This window comes from Perca flavescens, chromosome 5 (genome assembly GCF_004354835.1).
Source record: "Perca flavescens isolate YP-PL-M2 chromosome 5, PFLA_1.0, whole genome shotgun sequence".
Lineage (NCBI taxonomy): Eukaryota > Metazoa > Chordata > Actinopteri > Perciformes > Percidae > Perca > Perca flavescens.
Window position 1 is genome coordinate 2845034 of NC_041335.1, and position 17443 is coordinate 2862476.

General features: G+C 39.9%; 2 protein-coding genes and 1 non-coding gene across 3 annotated transcripts; 1 reads left to right on the forward strand and 2 right to left on the reverse strand.

The window, feature by feature from the left end:
• Positions 1 to 767: 767 nt before the first annotated feature.
• ranbp1 (RAN binding protein 1) lies at positions 768 to 6178 on the reverse strand. The gene is made up of 6 exons (XM_028578812.1): positions 5995 to 6178; positions 4301 to 4428; positions 4049 to 4206; positions 3564 to 3692; positions 3243 to 3311; positions 768 to 2009 (listed from the first exon to the last, which is right to left on the reverse strand). Exons 1-6 carry the CDS (start codon positions 6007 to 6009, stop codon positions 1864 to 1866), a joined length of 645 nt encoding a protein of 214 aa, XP_028434613.1. The 5' UTR covers positions 6010 to 6178; the 3' UTR covers positions 768 to 1863.
• On the reverse strand, positions 2870 to 2996 carry LOC114556439 (small nucleolar RNA SNORA77). Its single transcript, XR_003692682.1, has one exon. It is a non-coding gene; the product is annotated as a small nucleolar RNA SNORA77 (small nucleolar RNA).
• A 603-nt stretch (positions 6179 to 6781) lies between the features above and the next one.
• Positions 6782 to 17428, forward strand: trmt2a (tRNA methyltransferase 2A). The gene is made up of 12 exons (XM_028578811.1): positions 6782 to 6909; positions 7380 to 8018; positions 9033 to 9141; positions 9821 to 10002; positions 11510 to 11624; positions 12161 to 12276; positions 12397 to 12508; positions 13582 to 13704; positions 14601 to 14676; positions 15503 to 15619; positions 15704 to 15800; positions 16503 to 17428. The coding sequence occupies exons 2-12, from the start codon at positions 7393 to 7395 to the stop codon at positions 16660 to 16662; spliced, it is 1833 nt and encodes a 610-aa protein (XP_028434612.1). The 5' UTR covers positions 6782 to 6909; positions 7380 to 7392; the 3' UTR covers positions 16663 to 17428.
• Positions 17429 to 17443: the final 15 nt, after the last annotated feature.

Sequence of the window (17443 nt, forward strand, 5' to 3'; positions counted from 1 at the left end):
TAATGTGAAGTAACAGGATACTCTATTTAAGTCATGTGTTTCTGAATGGTTGAACATAGTTTTTGTTTTAAGGCTGTGGCATACAGGAATACTTTTGGCAAACTTGATGGGCGTCAGTGGAACTTCTTGAATACCTGAACAGACCATTAGCTGCCGAGTTGCCTAAAAACTATCATGACCACATATAAAAACACTATCGATGTCATTCCTCTTTAAGATGACTGCCATTAGTCCAATGTTCTTTTTTTGGGGGGGATGGAAATCACTGCAGGTCAGGGAGCATTACTGACAGTCAATATTGAATCTGTTTTGTTGAGCTGATTTTATTTTCTGAACCCCAAATAGAAAGTTCACTATGTATTAAAATATAGAATATACTATAAATGTACATGGGTTCCTATTTTTGTTTAAAGGAAATACTTCCCCAATGACCTGAGCAAAGTAAATAAAGTGTCCAACTCTTTGAGTGAATGAGATTGATTCTTGTGAATAAAAATAAAAAGTACAATGGGGAACACCTGCACATTGATATCAAATTCTTGTTATAGTCCATAGATGTTACTTAACAGTTGATTTGACATTTTAGAAGTCAAAAATAAATCCAAGCCTCTGTAGGATTGGTAGTTTGCATATAACCAGTCACATGATCTTGTTTTGACTCCTACAACCCTCATCACAATCTTGTTTTGGTATATAGAGCAGTATTATTTGCACATTTTATAATTAGCTATACCAGGAAACAAGTGATTTTTATATGAATGCAAACATGGTCTTTGACAGCTTTTATTCGAAGGTGGAGGAAACATTTCAAATCATTTGAGTTCAAATGAAAAGCAACATTTCATCCATATACATGTATTTACAGATGCACTGGCACTTAGATGCACTTTAGAGGCAAGGTTAACAACTCAATTAGTTGAAAGAAAAGGAGAGGGTGGTGAGCACACAGATCAGATAGGGCACACTGTTACATATACTCTACATGCTTAAAGTCTGGGAATGTTATGATCTAAAGAATGCAAACTCCATTTCCTGGTGAGGAACTTAAGTCAGAATAGCTGCACCAAACTATGATGAACCGTTGACTTTGGACTTATTGGTTTTCAGATAATTAAAACAAAAAAAGGAAAAGCTTAGCTAAGTGCATCTGATCTCCTATCAGTCAGCCATCAGTGGACACTGAGCTCTGCAGCACGCTTCGGAGGCCCTTCAACTGCCTGGAGTGGATTCCTCTTCTAGTCAGTTCTCAACAGAACTAATGAAAGAAGGAACCAAGAAACAACTACTTCTACAAGGCATCCACTGAGAGGTCTTCACCTCACTTGCAGTTTCTAACAGTGGAAGCATGGACAGTGGACAGGGTAAGAAGGCCCACTGAGATGCATCATGGGTTTTTATGTGTATAGTGCACCTCCATGTCTGGTCCCTGGCCCTGTGCTGCTAACCAGCAGGCTACATTATCCTCTCCCCCTACAAACAAACTCTGCTTCAGAATAACAAAAAAAAAAAAAAAAAAAAATGTACCCCAATGTGGGAATTATCACCATCACAATCCTCTTTTCAGTTTGTCAAAAATGAACTGTAGATGACAAGGATGGAAAGCGTGGCATTCCATGGTGCAGAGGGAAAGGGGTGGGGGGACTGTAATATTTTTCCCAATAAATTCACTATCTTGTATTCCCCCCCAGTGGCATCAAGGATTTGTGATCTTGAGGGAAAACAGATAATTAAAAAAAAAAAAAAAAAAAAAAAAAAAAAAAAAAAACTAATATGCAAGTGTCCAAATTCAGTCCATTTAGAGTCTATTGTAGAAAAAGAGGAAACACTGATATATTGAAGATCAGCAAAGCAAGTTCTTGGTTCTCAATTCTTCTCCTCAGCCTTCACCTCTTTTTTCTCATCTTCTTTCACCTCAGTCTCCTTTTTGACCTCTTTTTCTTCTGATGCCTTGTCCTTTACAGAGAGTTCCTCCAGCTTCTCTGCCACTTTGTTTGCGCTATCAGTGTTGCCTGTGGCGAAACAGTGAAATGTGTCAACTAAAAACAGTCTGTTTGAACATAACTCAGTTGCATGTCTTCTGCTTGCCTACCATGTAACTGTCTTTAACAGAAAACAGTCCTGCTATTTTCACTTTGCATATCAACTCACTGTCTTATAGGGGTGTGAGAAGACAAGGTTGGATTCACGAGAACTAGATTTTAACACTATTTTAAAGAAAACTTAAATGATGAAATATGACTGGATAAAGTCACAAAATAAAAAAAATGAGCACTGTGAAAGGTTTTGCCACAAACGCTTCTCTCCTGTATTACTAACCTCTTCAGACCTAATAACTGTGGTGTCCCTCTCTCCTCCCAAACCTGTCCCTACAACCTATTAATCAAATAATTACTAATTTCTTACACTGCGCTATAACTATTTTTCTTGTATCTTATAATTTTTTTAGCCGGTTTTATTTTCATGACCAATTTTAATTGCTCTTTAAAATGTTTCATGTAAAGCACTTTAAATTGCCATGTTGCTCAAAAAGGTGCCAAAGAACTAAAGTTGCCTTGTCTTGCCCTAAAACCTCAGCCTATCTGTCGGCAGGGCAAATGAAACCTTCTGCCTTTGCCACCGATTGATTTAACGTGAATTGGTCTTGGTCCTGAGTAGTACCGACGTAATGGTGCAATTGTGTACAGATATCGCGAGACAACCTTTAAACTCAACGAACAATATTTTAACGTTTTAATCGGCACTCCTCTGTCTTAATATTCCACCTCTTCATACAGCCACTATATGCAATTTATGATTTTAGGTGGACCATGTGACCCTTTGCTAATGTGATCATGATAGAAAACAGTTTTACTGTGCAATACATTTGAATTGTAATGTAGCAGAACATAGGGACACTAGCCTTAGAAAAAACAGTGTGTGTTACATTCTGCATGTTTATGTAGCAGACAGAAAAAGTTCGAGGCTGGAGTTAACAGCAAAGAACAGAGTGAGTCTGCACATCACTTAAACCTGAGCAATGCATTGGGGGCCCTGAAAATAATGGCATGTTACCATGTAAAATGGATTACAATTCCTAGTAACCCAATGAACTCTTTGCTTAGGTTGTGCATATTTTAAATAACTAATTTGAAAAATTTCAACACTTTCATTTTGGATAACCAATGTAATCTAAACATAACCTGCAGATCATCCAACTTTAAATATTTTAATAGATATTTGCATGACGTTCAAGTTTCATGTACCTGTTCCGTCAAGACTTTTTTTGACCTCCTCCTTGCACTCGTCAAACTTTCCCTTGAACTTCTGAGCATCTGTAAACAGAACAAAGAGTTAGTGTATATTCACATCAACATGATGTTGTATGATGGCCAATGAGGCTGCATAATAATGCATTGACAAACAGGAACACCTGTAAGAAAAAAAGCTGCTGGGATTTTGTTAATGAAAGTTACAATGGGCTTCTTAAAGCACTTTCTCACTTCAGTGTGATCACTATATCTTTCAAATTAAAACACTGGTGTGGCCACCTTTCTACTGGTATTAGATGTATAATAAATACTCACTTTCTGCATTTAAAAAGCGTATTGCCAGGAGTTCAGGTTTAGGGCTTTCGTCAGCATAATCTGCTAGTGTGTTCCACACCCATGCCCTGTCACTGCCAGCGTTGGGCTTCAGCTCCATGCTAGGCATAACTGTAGTTGACAAGAGAAGGAATAAGATAAACACGTTAAGGCTAAGATATAAGCATATTCACTGTATGACGTCATCATATTTGGTGGTTGCACAACTATTAGCTGTACATTAGAAATTAGACAGGATTTGAAAGACAATGGGCAGTTCAAGAATTAAACAGCTCCGAGCCTTACGATGGAGAATATATATATACACACATACATGCCATTTGGGATATTTATTTTTCTTTTAATATACTGTTGAATGTTCTTATAAAAAAAAAAAAAGAGAGAGAGGGGGAGGGTCATGTACAATTATTTTGTTTCCCCTGCTGTACTAAAATTGCACTTAATTTACTTGTGTCAACTTGACTCACTGTGATGATTGGCACAAATCTTCAAGGTGCGGTCTCTCCTCATCAAAAGGCGGATTGTGCCCTTCTCTTTGTGTTTCAGCAGCTTGACATCACCTGTTCCTCTCTCCTTCCACTCTGGTGGGTCATTCTCAGAGGCAAAACGATATAGTTTAGCCCGCCTAGGAAAACAACAGTATACCAATCAGCAAACACAACCCACCACTTTTGTGACAAATAACATGCAAATGAACAAAGACTATTAAAACGACTTACATTTTAAAGAGTTCCTCCTCATCCTCTTCTAATGTTTTCACATCTTGCTCAGGAAGGGACACGATGGGCTCAAAGTGGGGATCATGATTAGAGTCCTCTGCATTATCTGCAGTGGTTTCAGGCTCTTCCTGGTCGTCAAAGTTAAAAGCAATGGATGAGTTAACACAAAGCAAAACTTATCCATGTAAGACAATCAGAGCAATTTTAAGTTATATGGTCAGTGCAGTTCTTTGAAACTCACTAGAACGTGACTTCTGACAATTGATCAACAGGCCATGAATGCTTCAATGGAGGGATTTAAGAGCTCATTGGTTAACAGCAACAGGCAAAGCCCTTAGTAAATCGCTATTGCTGAGCCAAGCATCTTTAGTTCTATTTCGGGTTGCATGTTCCCACGTTGAATGTAAAGTACTAATTTGGCAAGAACACACATTCTCCACACAAAATAACTCAGGATAAAGATGGATAGCTATTCATTGCAAAAGTGCGCAAGATCATGACCTGTGACAAAGTGTGAAAAGACCATACGCAAATAACTGTAACGCTAGGTGCAGTTTCATTTAGCGGATACGAAACTAGGCAAACGCGGGAGACTTTCCTTTTTTAGGGTGGCTACTCCACTTCTACCCCATTATGCTCACCGGCTTTTCTAGCTAGCAGCTATCAACTTTTAGGTGTATCCCGCTGAAGTCGTTGCGACTTAGCAAGGGAGCTAATGTTAACGTTACAACGTTAGAATTGCTAGTGACGTTAAAGATAATATCGGTATAATTAACTAAATAAAAGTCACTGCTTGAATAATGTATAAGGTGGATACCGTTATATTAAGTTTGGTCGCAGTTGCATTTGTACTCCTAATGTTAAACAGTTCAACTTTTTTTCGAAGACAACTCATTGTGAAGTTGCCTAGCTAACATGAGTTAACGAGGCCTTTTCACTAGCAGGCTAACCTTAGTCGACAGCTAGCTAACGTTAATAGTTTGTCTTTTCGCACAATGGTGTGTGTCGTTAACTAATATCAGTTAATTTGACAAGAACTTAGGTGACATGATGTTTGGGCTAACTGGAACTCCACCCAATGTAACACTGTTACTGCTGACTGCCAGATAATACGCAGTCACTGACTCCAGCGCCCTGCTATTAAAGCTAACACTAGCCAACAAACGTTAGCAACTGCTGTGCTTGGCAGACAAAGACAAGGGACCCAGGTAACCTTAATGTCTTTGGTCAGCTGGTTAAATGCAGTAGTTAAACACCCCGTTCAAATGCGCGACGACTGCGACAGTTAAGTTAGCTAGTAGCGTTATGCACATGCCTTCCTAAATAGCTAGCTAATGATCGGTGTATGATGGTACTGTTAACATGCTGTCTGGCTAACGTTAACGTTACACACTTCAGAGCACTTCCTAGCTCGTCAACGTTAACCCTGAATGCGTAAAAGTATAAAAATTTAGCACTAGACATTTCTAATTGTCTACCAGAATGCACTAAAGCTTTAATTACATCCTATGGCATTTAAAACATAGCAATGGGCTTTTCTAGCATAACGAAAGACATAATTCTCGGCATTTCTGGCTCGCAGTTTCCTTTGAAAACTTTGACGAATTACGACATATAAGATAACATGTTTGCCACAAAATTCCAATTCCGAGGCGAACATCGTGCATTAAGTGACCTAAAATGCGCGGCCTCACCTTCGGGTCTGCCATATTAATGTAGATGTTTGTAGATTATGGAAATAGTTGGATAGATTCAAAACCCAGACTGGCCGCCGTTGCCGTCGGCTGCTCTCACTTCCTGCTACAGCTTTCGCGCGCCGAATTTCCTACGTATGCCCGCGCCCACACCGTGACAGCGCGCGCACCGCCTCTCACGTCTCTGGGACTGCTTGTATCACACAAAATGCTGTTTTTTTTTTTTTATATCATAACCTTTCTACCAATTGATTAATTGTGTGAATTTGTACAGCACCTACTGCAAAAAAAATATTTGATTTAATATACTGACATTTTAATCGAGGTGCGAACATTTTGGAATAATTCTATCCATAAAGAGTTATCAAAAAGGTTAAGCCAAACTGTATCAGTAATGGTTCAAGCAAATGCTCAAGGTAGTGAGTGAAACGTGCAACAAAGAAAAGACGTGTGGTGTGTATATTTTTGTAACATTAAAATAAGCTGTACTGTACCTATAGACCGCATTTATCACACTGTCTCTCTGTGTACATTCAGGCTATTTAAAATAATATGCCTTCAACTATCAGCAGTTTTCGCCTTAAATGGCTTCTGTCCTTTCAGTTTATAAAGTGCTGTAGTGTGTATAGTGTTAGCAAACAAAAATTCAGGAGTAAAAAACAATAGTCACATTTTCCCGTAGGAACAAATAAAAAAAAAGAAAAGGTTAAAAGAAATTGAAACCGAAACCGAAATCCTTTAAACGCATGTTTTTAAATTCATAAGTTCACCTTATAACGATGGACATGACGCTCGAGCCCTGAAATGACGACTGCCACTTTAAATGAGTTCAAAGTTCACCGCTGCACGTGGTTGAATCAACATGGCAGCGCCCTGCACGTTTAGTAAGAAGTGGAATTGAAAGTGTATAAAAAGGTAAGATACATGAAAAACATGTTATGGACTTCTATTGAATATGGCCGCTGGCGGTATTTAGCACGACAGGGACCTGGAAACCTGTTAGATATTAAAAGATAGATAAAACAAGAAAAGGAAAGAACGCAACTTCAGTGCATGCACTGCAGCCTTTAGCTTACTTTACATGTATGTGTGCAGTGCAAGTGATGAAAGTATTTTAGCATGACGTACAGCCAAAACTCTATTCCGTAGAAGTTATTGCATTTACATAAAAGCTGTTCTTTATATGTAAACGTTCTTTTTTTTTTTTTGCTCTCGCATCTAGATTTTGAAGTTAATTGTAACCATTGTTAAAATGTTACCATGTCCCCTAATCAAGCTTGATGTCTGGCAACATTGATAAGACTGTTAAAAACGTTTTTTTCAAATATGTTTTGTCTTTTTGAATGTATGAGATCAGTCTGCTAATTGGATAGTTAATTTTACAGCATCAACAGAGTGATGGCAGATGTTAGTGGCAGCCCAGTGGCCGATACTCCACCCTCAAAGGAGGAGAAGCCCGATGAGCCTCCCCTGGACTCCAACAACGACGATGTAAAGCCTGGTGTCGAAGCCGAAGGGGGGAACGAGGAAGCCTCTGACCCCAGCATGTACCGCTACATCAAAGAGGACCTCTTCACATCAGAGATCTACAAAGTGGAGATCAGGAATCTGCCCAAGTTTACCGGCTTTAACGACCTGAAGAAGTTCCTGGCCAAACACAGCCTCAACCCACACAAAATCAAGTTGTTTGGCAAGCAGACATTTGCTTTTGTCACCTTTAAGAACGAGGAAGAGCGTGACAAGGCCATGAAGATGGTGCACGGCATGCAGTGGAAGGGCCAGGTGCTGAGCGTCAGGCTGGCCAAACCCAAAGCAGACCCCATCCAGAGGAAGAGGAAGCAGCTGGAGGAGGGAGAGGGTGCAGGAGGGCAGCCTCCATCCAAGCGAACAGAGGGGGATGAGAAAGAGGAGGCGCTCAGTGTCCAGATAGCCAACGTGGTGACTCCTCTGTGGAATGTGCCTTATGAGGAGCAGCTGAGGAGGAAGGAGCAGGAGGTGGTGGGGGTTCTGCAGAGGCTGGCCAAGTGAGTGGTGTCATTTCTATGCATCCGTTCGGGACTTAGAATCTTCGTTCTCAGGATCGTTTCCTTCTGTCTGTTCCAAAGGTTAGAACTGAGCTGGGGAAGAAGGTGTTTGAGTTTGCTGCTCCCTCTACATGGAACAAGTTACAGAAATCCATGAAACTTACTGAGCTGCTCTCATTGGTCGCTTTTAAGAGGATGTAGACTGACTTGGAGGCAGCCACATCTGGCTGCAGATGTTTTGCCTGATGTGTTTAGGATTGTGGTTGACTTTAAGGGATTTGCTGTTTCAGTTGCTTTACGTTTTTAGTGTATTTTGTATGTGTACTGCTGCCTGTCTTGACCACGACACTCTTGAAAAAGAGATTTTTTTTAATCTCAATGAGTCTCTTCCTGGTAAAATAAAGGTAAATAAAATAAATAATTCCAGGGCTGCACAATTGTGCTGCAGAGATGTCCCGGCCTACAAATCGTATCCTACAGAATAAAGAAAAAGTCTTTGTTTGGTACAGATCCTCGCAAAAATCACACTATAATCATTTAATTTTTTTCGAAGAAAAAGAGAATAATGCTACAAACATGATCATTCCCTCTAATATCGTCAGTCATATTGCAATCACAAGATCAGTCAAAATAATCGCAATTAGATATTTTCCTCATATCGTGCAGCCCTAATCCATCCATTCATTAATACTAATAATAGCATGTGTGTCCATAACAGATCTGCTGTATTTGTTGTACAGTATCAAAATTAGATTTTGACCAAATATATGCCATTGAAGGCCAATACCATGTTTTTCAGTGTCCACATTAAATAACTTTACTGTCTTTTTATTCTCTTTGTAGAAAACACTTAAAATAGTGTATAGAATCTCACATTAAACGCCCCTCCACACAAAAGGTTATTGTTTCAGGCATTATTGCATATTTTACTGAATGACTGCATAGAAGTTCTGTGTCTGTGTGGGCGTTATGCCATACAAAATATCCATCAATGCTACGCCGTTTCTGTTTCAGAGAGATTGGCAGCACCAACAAAGCCATGTTGCCATGGCTGTTTGCGCAGAAAGGGAAATACAACAAAATGTGTTGTTCTCTGGAAGCTATCAGACCATCTCCTACACAGGTATATATCTGCATGACTTAACTCATTTCACATTCTACTGACTCGTGATTATGATTTTGGCTCCCAATGATCACAAAATAATCGAAAAAAACAATTATTTAGCTCATTACGTTTTGCAAGTAAACTCTTTTCTCTTGTGTACTGAATGAAAAAATAAATGAAATGTATTTATTTATAAAATATTTTACCTTTTTAAATAGGTTAAATATGAAGGCAAATTTCACAGTTGTGGTTTTTACTGTTGATTTATTTATCCTCTTCCACTGCTTTTTTTTAAAGTTCAATAATTGCAACATCTTTCCAGAAGTCAACGAGTAATCGTCTTAAATTATCGTGATTTCAATATTGACCAAAATAACCATGATTATATTTTTTTCCATAATCGAGCAGCCCTACTACTGACACACACACACCATACCTTCATAAATCTATACTGGACGTCTGTATTAGAGATTAGTGTCTTAAAATAGACAGAATCCAGTTTGCAGAATTGTCACTACATGTTTAAGAAGTACAATAACTTAATGTGCTGTCAGTAAGTGTACAACACATTAATTTATCTTGCATAACACTTAAGATCTTAGTTAAAAGTAAACTCCATTGTTGTACACATAGTAATGCATGAAGTGTCTAATATCCCCCTAATCCTGTTCATATTTCTCTACCTGTATCATGGCAGACAGAGTACAGAAACAAGTGTGAGTTCCTCATATCGGTGGGTGCAGACGGCGAGGATAAGACCATCGGTTTCCGCCTGGGGAAATATAAAGGCGGCTCCTGTGCTGTGGTGGCGCCGGCGGAGACGCGCCATGTCTCAGCCGAGGCCAAGAAAGTGGTCAGCGAGTTTCAGAAGTTCATCAGGTACTCTTACACGAGCAAGGCACGGCCACGGGAAACCAAACTATCACATACAGTATTTTACTTCAGGGTTCTTCATAGACATCAGACTTAAAATGCTCATATTATGCTCATCTTCAGGTTCATAATTGTATTTAGAGGTTATATCAGAATAGGTTTATATGGTTTAATTTTTCAAAAAACACCATATTTTTGCTGCAGCTCCTCTTTTCACCCTGTGTGTTGAGCTCTCTGTTTTAGCTACAGAGTGAGACATCTCACTTCTGTTCCATCTTTGTTGGGAGTCGCACATGCTCAGTACCTAGGTAAGGACTACTAGCCAGTCAGAAGCAGAGTATGAGGACGTGCCCTGACAGTACCTAGGTAAGGACTACTAGCCAGTCAGAAGCAGAGTATGAGGCCGTGCCCTGACAGTACCTAGGTAAGGACTACTAGCCAGTCAGAAGCAGAGTATGAGGCCGTGCCCTGACAGTACCTAGGTAAGGACTACTAGCCAGTCAGAAGCAGAGTATGAGGACGTGCCCTGACAGTACCTAGGTAAGGACTACTAGCCAGTCAGAAGCAGAGTATGAGGGCGTGCCCTGACAGTACCTAGGTAAGGACTACTAGCCAGTCAGAAGCAGAATATAAGGGCGTGCCCTGACAGTACCTAGGTAAGGACTACTAGCCAGTCAGAAGCAGAGTATGAGTGCGAGCCCTGACAGTACCTAGGTAAGGACTACTAGCCAGTCAGAAGCAGAGTATGAGGGCGTGCCCTGACAGTACCTAGGTAAGGACTACTAGCCAGTCAGAAGCAGAGTATGAGGGCGTGCCCTGACAGTACCTAGGTAAGGACTACTAGCCAGTCAGAAGCAGAGTATGAGGGCGTGCCATGCTAGCAGCTAGGTGAGCATTATAACGTGTGTTCCAAAGTGACCACGTTTGTCTCTGAAGTAAAGGCTGGACTACAATAGAGCTGTTTGGAGCAGTTGGTGAACAGTGTTTTCTGTTGGAGATGGGAAGTCCCTTTGGGGGGGACTTTGGGCTTTTTCATTTTGTAAACCTATAACGTGCACAAAAAAATCTATCTATCTCTCTCTCTCACAAAGGAAAGGGAAAAAGCCAAAAAGCATAAAATGAGCACTTTAAAAGATCAAGTCTTGACACATTTCTTCTACTTTGGGGTGGAACTCACAAGTTTCATCACAATACAATATTCTCTCCATTCTTTGAACAACGATACGATATTTGCTGATGTCTTAAAGTCTTTTGATTCAATTAATAGTCCTGCGATCCAAATTGAGACGATATCGTATGCCCATTTAACACAGTTCCATTTATATCAACTCAAAAGCAAAAAAACTTGCTCTTCAAGTAAAAAAAATATCTTTCAGACGATGCGTATCGATATTTTCACTTTGCGCCGATCACACCGGATCGTGGATCATTGACTTGATATATCGATCCAGATGGATGTATCATTACACCCCTACCACTAAGGCATTTAATCTCGCTATTATTATCCATATAGGACAACCTCATACTCGGTGTACAGTCCTGAAACGTATGAAGGACACTGGAAGCAGCTGACTGTGAGGACCACGAGGACCAAACAAGCCATGGCTGTAGCGTTCTTCAACCCACAGGTGAGGACTAGGGCTGCATGATATGAGGAAAATATGCAATAACGTTGTGAATATAGCGATAAAGATATTGTGATAAATAACGAGATATTAAAGTGTATTCAGTTCTGCATTTCTGCTGCTTTTCAGTTTTCTGCTAAAATACAACAAATTGCTTGTTGAACTAAAGACAAATAAAAGGAAATCATTTCCAACCTACTTTTATTTAGTTTAGTTTATTTATATTATATACATTGAATTGAATATATAAGGCACCACTAAAAAAGTGACAGCTTATTTTTAAATTATTTTTAAAGTGTTATTTCCTGCTGATATTTTCTTTCAACTAACACAAAAAATCTCTGAGTGTCTCTTGCGATATTCCGCAATATGTATATTGCGCCAGTTAATATTGCGATGATGATAAAAAAACGATATATTGTTCAGCCCTAGTGAGGACATGTTCTGCTTACCAACTGTGTGCGATCCCGTTTCTGATAATAGAATTACACGGTTAGATTTCTCCTTTTTGATATCTTTACTTGTTAATGACTCCCTAGAAACTTGAAGAAGAGGAAGTTGATGCATTAAAGCGCTCCATGAAGAAGTACTTCACCGAGGGAGAGGGCAAAGACAGCGGCGTAACCTCTCTTTACTTTGTTAGAGAGGGTCAAAGGTAGGAAGAGATGCCCATGCTCCACCAGATGACTGACAGCATCAGGGGAAAATAAGCAGGACAAACGGTAGAGAGCGGACTGTAAATACTGCACTGAATTGGTGTTTTTGGGCTTCCCAGGACTTCTCCTAACCTGGAGGACTTGCCCTGCGAGCTGGTGGCTGGAGAAGGCAGCATCCACGAGGAACTCCTGGGTCTAAAGTTCAGAATATCTCCTCACTCCTTCTTCCAGGTACTAAAGATACAAGTACTTTGTGTTTCCTTTCCTTTTTATTGTATTATAATACAAAAATACACAGTGGTGGAAGAAGTATTCTGTTCTTTTACTTAAGTAAAAGTACTATTACCAAACTGTTTGCAAGTAAAAGTCCTGCATTGAAAATATTACTTAAACCTCCATTATGTAATGTTTTGAGTTGATTCTTTGCAAAACCCCCTTTGTTCTTTCACAAATATATGTACTCATTCATATGTAATTACTTCCACCAACTAATCAAAGTATTCTCATAAGCGTAGAATCTGACATTCAGAATACATAGGAGCGAGTCGCTTGAATGACGGCAGCCATGTTGTGCCTCCCATCTTTAAAATACATTAGCCAAAGAGGGACCTACCTCCACATTTCGCCCTCTTACACCTATTGGCACCGTGACGAATGCCAGGGGGAGATTACTCGCCAGGGAAGCGAAAAAGAGAATTATTACGCGACAGGCAAAGCAACAAGACCAAAGTTAATATTGGAGTGGCTAGAACAGCTGCGTGGAAACGATGGAGATACTAAGAGATCATTTTGGGTTCGGCCACAGTAGGAGGAAGGGCTAGAAAGTAATATTCAGTTGGTTGTTATATACAATTTCACCGCTACATGGGAGAAATTCTTACACAATGTAGCTTTAAGTAAAAGTATATACCGTAAGTGTCATCAGGAAAATGTACTTAAAGTATCAAAAGTACTCGATGCAGACACATCCTCACATTCTAGAAACTGGAAACGATCCAAACAGTTCTGTCAATCAACTAAGTGATTAATCAGCTAATCATTACAGCTGGACTTGTAGACACTTATATTGTTGGAATGTTCAGTTTACAATAAAACCATATTTTGTGCAGAAATCCTTAATGTGTAAAGTAACTAGTAACTAAAGCTGTCAGATGAACGTAGTGGAGTGAAATGTATTTCTCTCTGAGATGTAGCGGAATAGAAGTAGAAAGTGCCTCCAAATTTCTCCTTTAGTACAGTACTTGAGTAAATGTACTTAGTTACATTCCGCTGCTGCAAATCCATGCTGGTTGGTGTCCTGGCAGGTGAATACAGGAGCTGCAGAGGTGCTGTACTCTGCTGTGGGGGAGTGGGCCCAGCTGGATGGGGACAGCACAGTGCTGGACGTGTGCTGTGGGACTGGAACCATCGGCATCTCTCTGGCTAAGGTGACCTAGTCGTCTGTCACGCACACTTAATTCACCTTTTGACCTGGTTTTGATAATTACAACTCACAGGAGTCAGCAATAGATAACTGTATTATAATGTTTCTCATCATTTTTGTGAATAATAATTTTTATTCAGGACACAAATGGAAGGTCCATAGTACATTAAAAAAATGACACTATTTACAAACATAGCAATAAATATACAATACAATCCATATAAATTCATAAAAGGTCAACAACCTTCACCTGTAATATACAAACAGGAGCGCCAATGTCTCCAGTCTAGATGCATACCTGACAGAGCTAAAAATCCATGTGGGCCAAAGCTTGTATAATTCTGTTTTCTGAGACCGACATTCTACACATCGATAAATAAGGTTTCTTATTACCAACACTAACAACCATTTGACTAGCACTACACCATCTTGTTTGTTTTAGAAGCCGTCTCATGCCATCATTATATGCTACATTCAATCTCTGCGTGTTCTTTTTTTCTGTAAGACCGCCACAAGTGGGCAGTAGATAGTGGTGTACAGAATGCTTTGAATAAAGCTACCTTAACGTTAGCAGAACACATGCCAAATTTATGTGCAACCACATTAGCCTGAGCATACATCTTGCGACATTGTCTGTTGATGTCCTTATCATCTGATAAATCATTAACAATATGATTGCCAAGATATTTAATCTCATCACACACTTTAAGGGCAGTACCAGATAAAAAGAAATCATAATCATATTACCTTTTTGTAATTTTGACCACTCTTGCATTACAAGTCCCAACTTTCTCTCACGGACAGCAACCTCTGCACTATTTATTTTTTTTCTTTTATTCTTTCCGGTGTGAAAATGAGGTTCTGGCCAGTTTTGACATTTCCGTTGATTTTTGTCTCTAGAGGGTAAAGAAGGTGATTGGGATCGAACTGTGCCAGGAAGCTGTGGAGGATGCCAAAGTTAATGCAAAGCTCAACGGTAAGAGGCCAGATAACCTCAAACTACCGCCAGTGATTTATGTACGCAGTGGGAATATTCTTACATGTAGGATGGTCCGTAATGACGTTTAAGTTAATAGATGTTCATTTAACAATGTCTCTCACGACAAAAAAAGTTTGGTTACACTTTACTTAGGGGTATCTACATAAGAGTGACAAGACAGTGTCATGTCACTCTTATGTAGCAATACGGTCTCACAGCAGTTCGTGAAATGGTCCCGTTATTTTTAATCTGTTGATTCGTGTACACGAACACGTTTGCCGCTTTTTTTCGTGGTGGTCAGCACGTAATGGGAAGCATCTTAACCCGGAGGTTGGGTTTTTTTTAAACATTAGTTTGGCCACCATGAAAAAGAACTAGGTAAACGTGTTTGTGTACACAAATCAATAGATTAAATAACGTGACCATTTCACAAACTGCCGTGAGACTGGGTATGTAGATCTATGTAGATACCTTCAAGTAAAGTGATACCAAAAGTTCTTATCTTATCCAATCTAATTTTGTGCTTATCTTTTTTGTGTGAACATTTATTCCAAACTTCTTGTAGTAATTGGAAGTATTAAGTGTTTCCCCCTTAATGTTTTCGTCGGTGTGTAAAGAGCATAGAGGTCCCGATGGTATTGATGAGTTTGATCTCTTAAGTTGGTAGTGGTGGGTGGGTACCGTGCAGTCCTGGTTTCAAATGACCTTTTTGCGTATTAGATCCTCAGATTTAGTTCATGACGGGCACAGTGTGATCAACTAAAAGTGCATGTTCTGTTTTTTGTTATTTTTAAATCCGTTTTTCATTGGTTTGCATTTGAAGGTCTGAGTAATGTTGAGTTTCACTGTGGGAAAGCCGAGGATGTGTTCCCCAACATTCTCAATGCTCTGGTGTCCCCCAACCTCACAGCCATTGTGGATCCGCCGAGGGCCGGCCTACGTGAGTAAACGGGTCAATACATGAAAATGCATTTCACTCGCTGCAGGACTTGTCACATATCAGGTTTTGGTCTTAATGAAACAGATTCCAAGGTGATCCTGGCCATCAGGAGGGCAGAGCATCTGAAGAGGCTGGTTTATGTGGCATGCAACGCTAAGGCAGCCATGAACAACTTCATTGAGTGAGTCATTGTGTGTTTATAATGTTGCCGTTTTTAAAGCAGCAATGTTTTTGTGGGCATCGGCTTTATTAAAGGACAAATCTGTCGCAGAATGAACCTAGGGGTTAATAACCCGTGTACCGAGTCGACCGTTCTCATGCTAATCGAATGTGACCAGTTTTAGCGCAAACCGCTAATTAGCTTGTAACGCTAGTCGTCGGGGCACGGGTAAAGTAAAAAGAAATCTCTATTTCTACACCACTAATAAGGCTCAGAATAGCACCACACTTCCACGGTAGCATAATGAGGGTCCTTACATGTAAACACAAGCATTGAGAACTTTGTAAGTGTACAGACAGTTTATTAAAAAGATAGATTATAAAGACGGTACCAGTCGTGACTGTTTTCCCAAGATGGCGCCAGCCTGTATACGTGAACGGGACAGTTTTACTTTACCCGTGCCCGACGACTAGCGTTATAAGCTAATTAGCGGTTTGCGCTAAAACTGGTCACATTCGATTAGCATGAAAACAGATCCCAGAGAACTGTCGACTCGGTACACGTGTTACTAACCCCTAGGTTCATTATGCGCCAGATTTGTCCTTTTAACTGATTTGTGAAAGGGAAAACAAAACCCTGAATAAATATTTCTACTGTAATATAATTTAAAAGGTGGTCGGTTCTATAAAAGTTAATCCTATGTTGTAACTTTTTGTCTTTTAGTCTGTGCAGAGCGCCATCCAACAGAGTTCACGGGGCCCCGTTCCGTCCGGTGCGAGCCATGGCCGTGGATCTGTTCCCTCAGACCATGCACGTTGAGATGCTTCTGCTGCTGGAGAGAGTGGACTACGACTCCCAGCAGCAGCAGACCAGCAAGCAATAAGGAAGAGACCGGGGCTGTATTTGAAACCGCCTACGACAGTACATACTACAGATGAGCGCAGTATGTACTGTATAGTGCACTCGTCGGGATAATCTGTTAAATCCATTTATTTTGCAGTATGCTAGGTCAGGCTTAGCCGGTTTTTCAAAACTGAAGTAAACTCATTTGTTGCGTCACTTTGCATTGTGCGACACAGTAGGAGAGGTAGATTGGTCCTACCTCTGGGGATATTTGGCATACTGAATGCTAGATTTTGGCCAAATCAGTACATACTGCTCTTATAGTAGGCGGTCTTAACTTGAAACGCACCCTGGCCTCTGATAGGTAGCATGGGCTTTCCATACTAGGAACGTTTGCACACACAGTACTCAAAGGAGCCTTTGAAATTAACGTTAAAAGCATTTTTTCCCCTCTGTTTAAGTAATGTGTAAGCCCCAATAGTCATTACTTCAAAGAGTCAGTTCATCCAAATAACTATCTACCACTCACCTGTCCTTATCTTGTAATGTAATATTAATTTCAGCTTCAAATAAACAGTGAGCAGTTTTCTGCTTATAACTGAGCTTTATAGACATTTCCTTTGCCTGTTCCTTTTTAGTCTAAGAACTTTTGTCAGCTGTGTACACTCAAGTGGGTTATTGAGTCGGTTATTTTGTCTTAAAACCACAAAGCTATTTAGGTTTAAATGTTAGTCTTTGGTTTCCTGGAACTGATACCTTGTTAAACTGTGGGTACTATGGAATAAATAAATTAATCTTCTCTTGTATGAGTGTTTCATCAT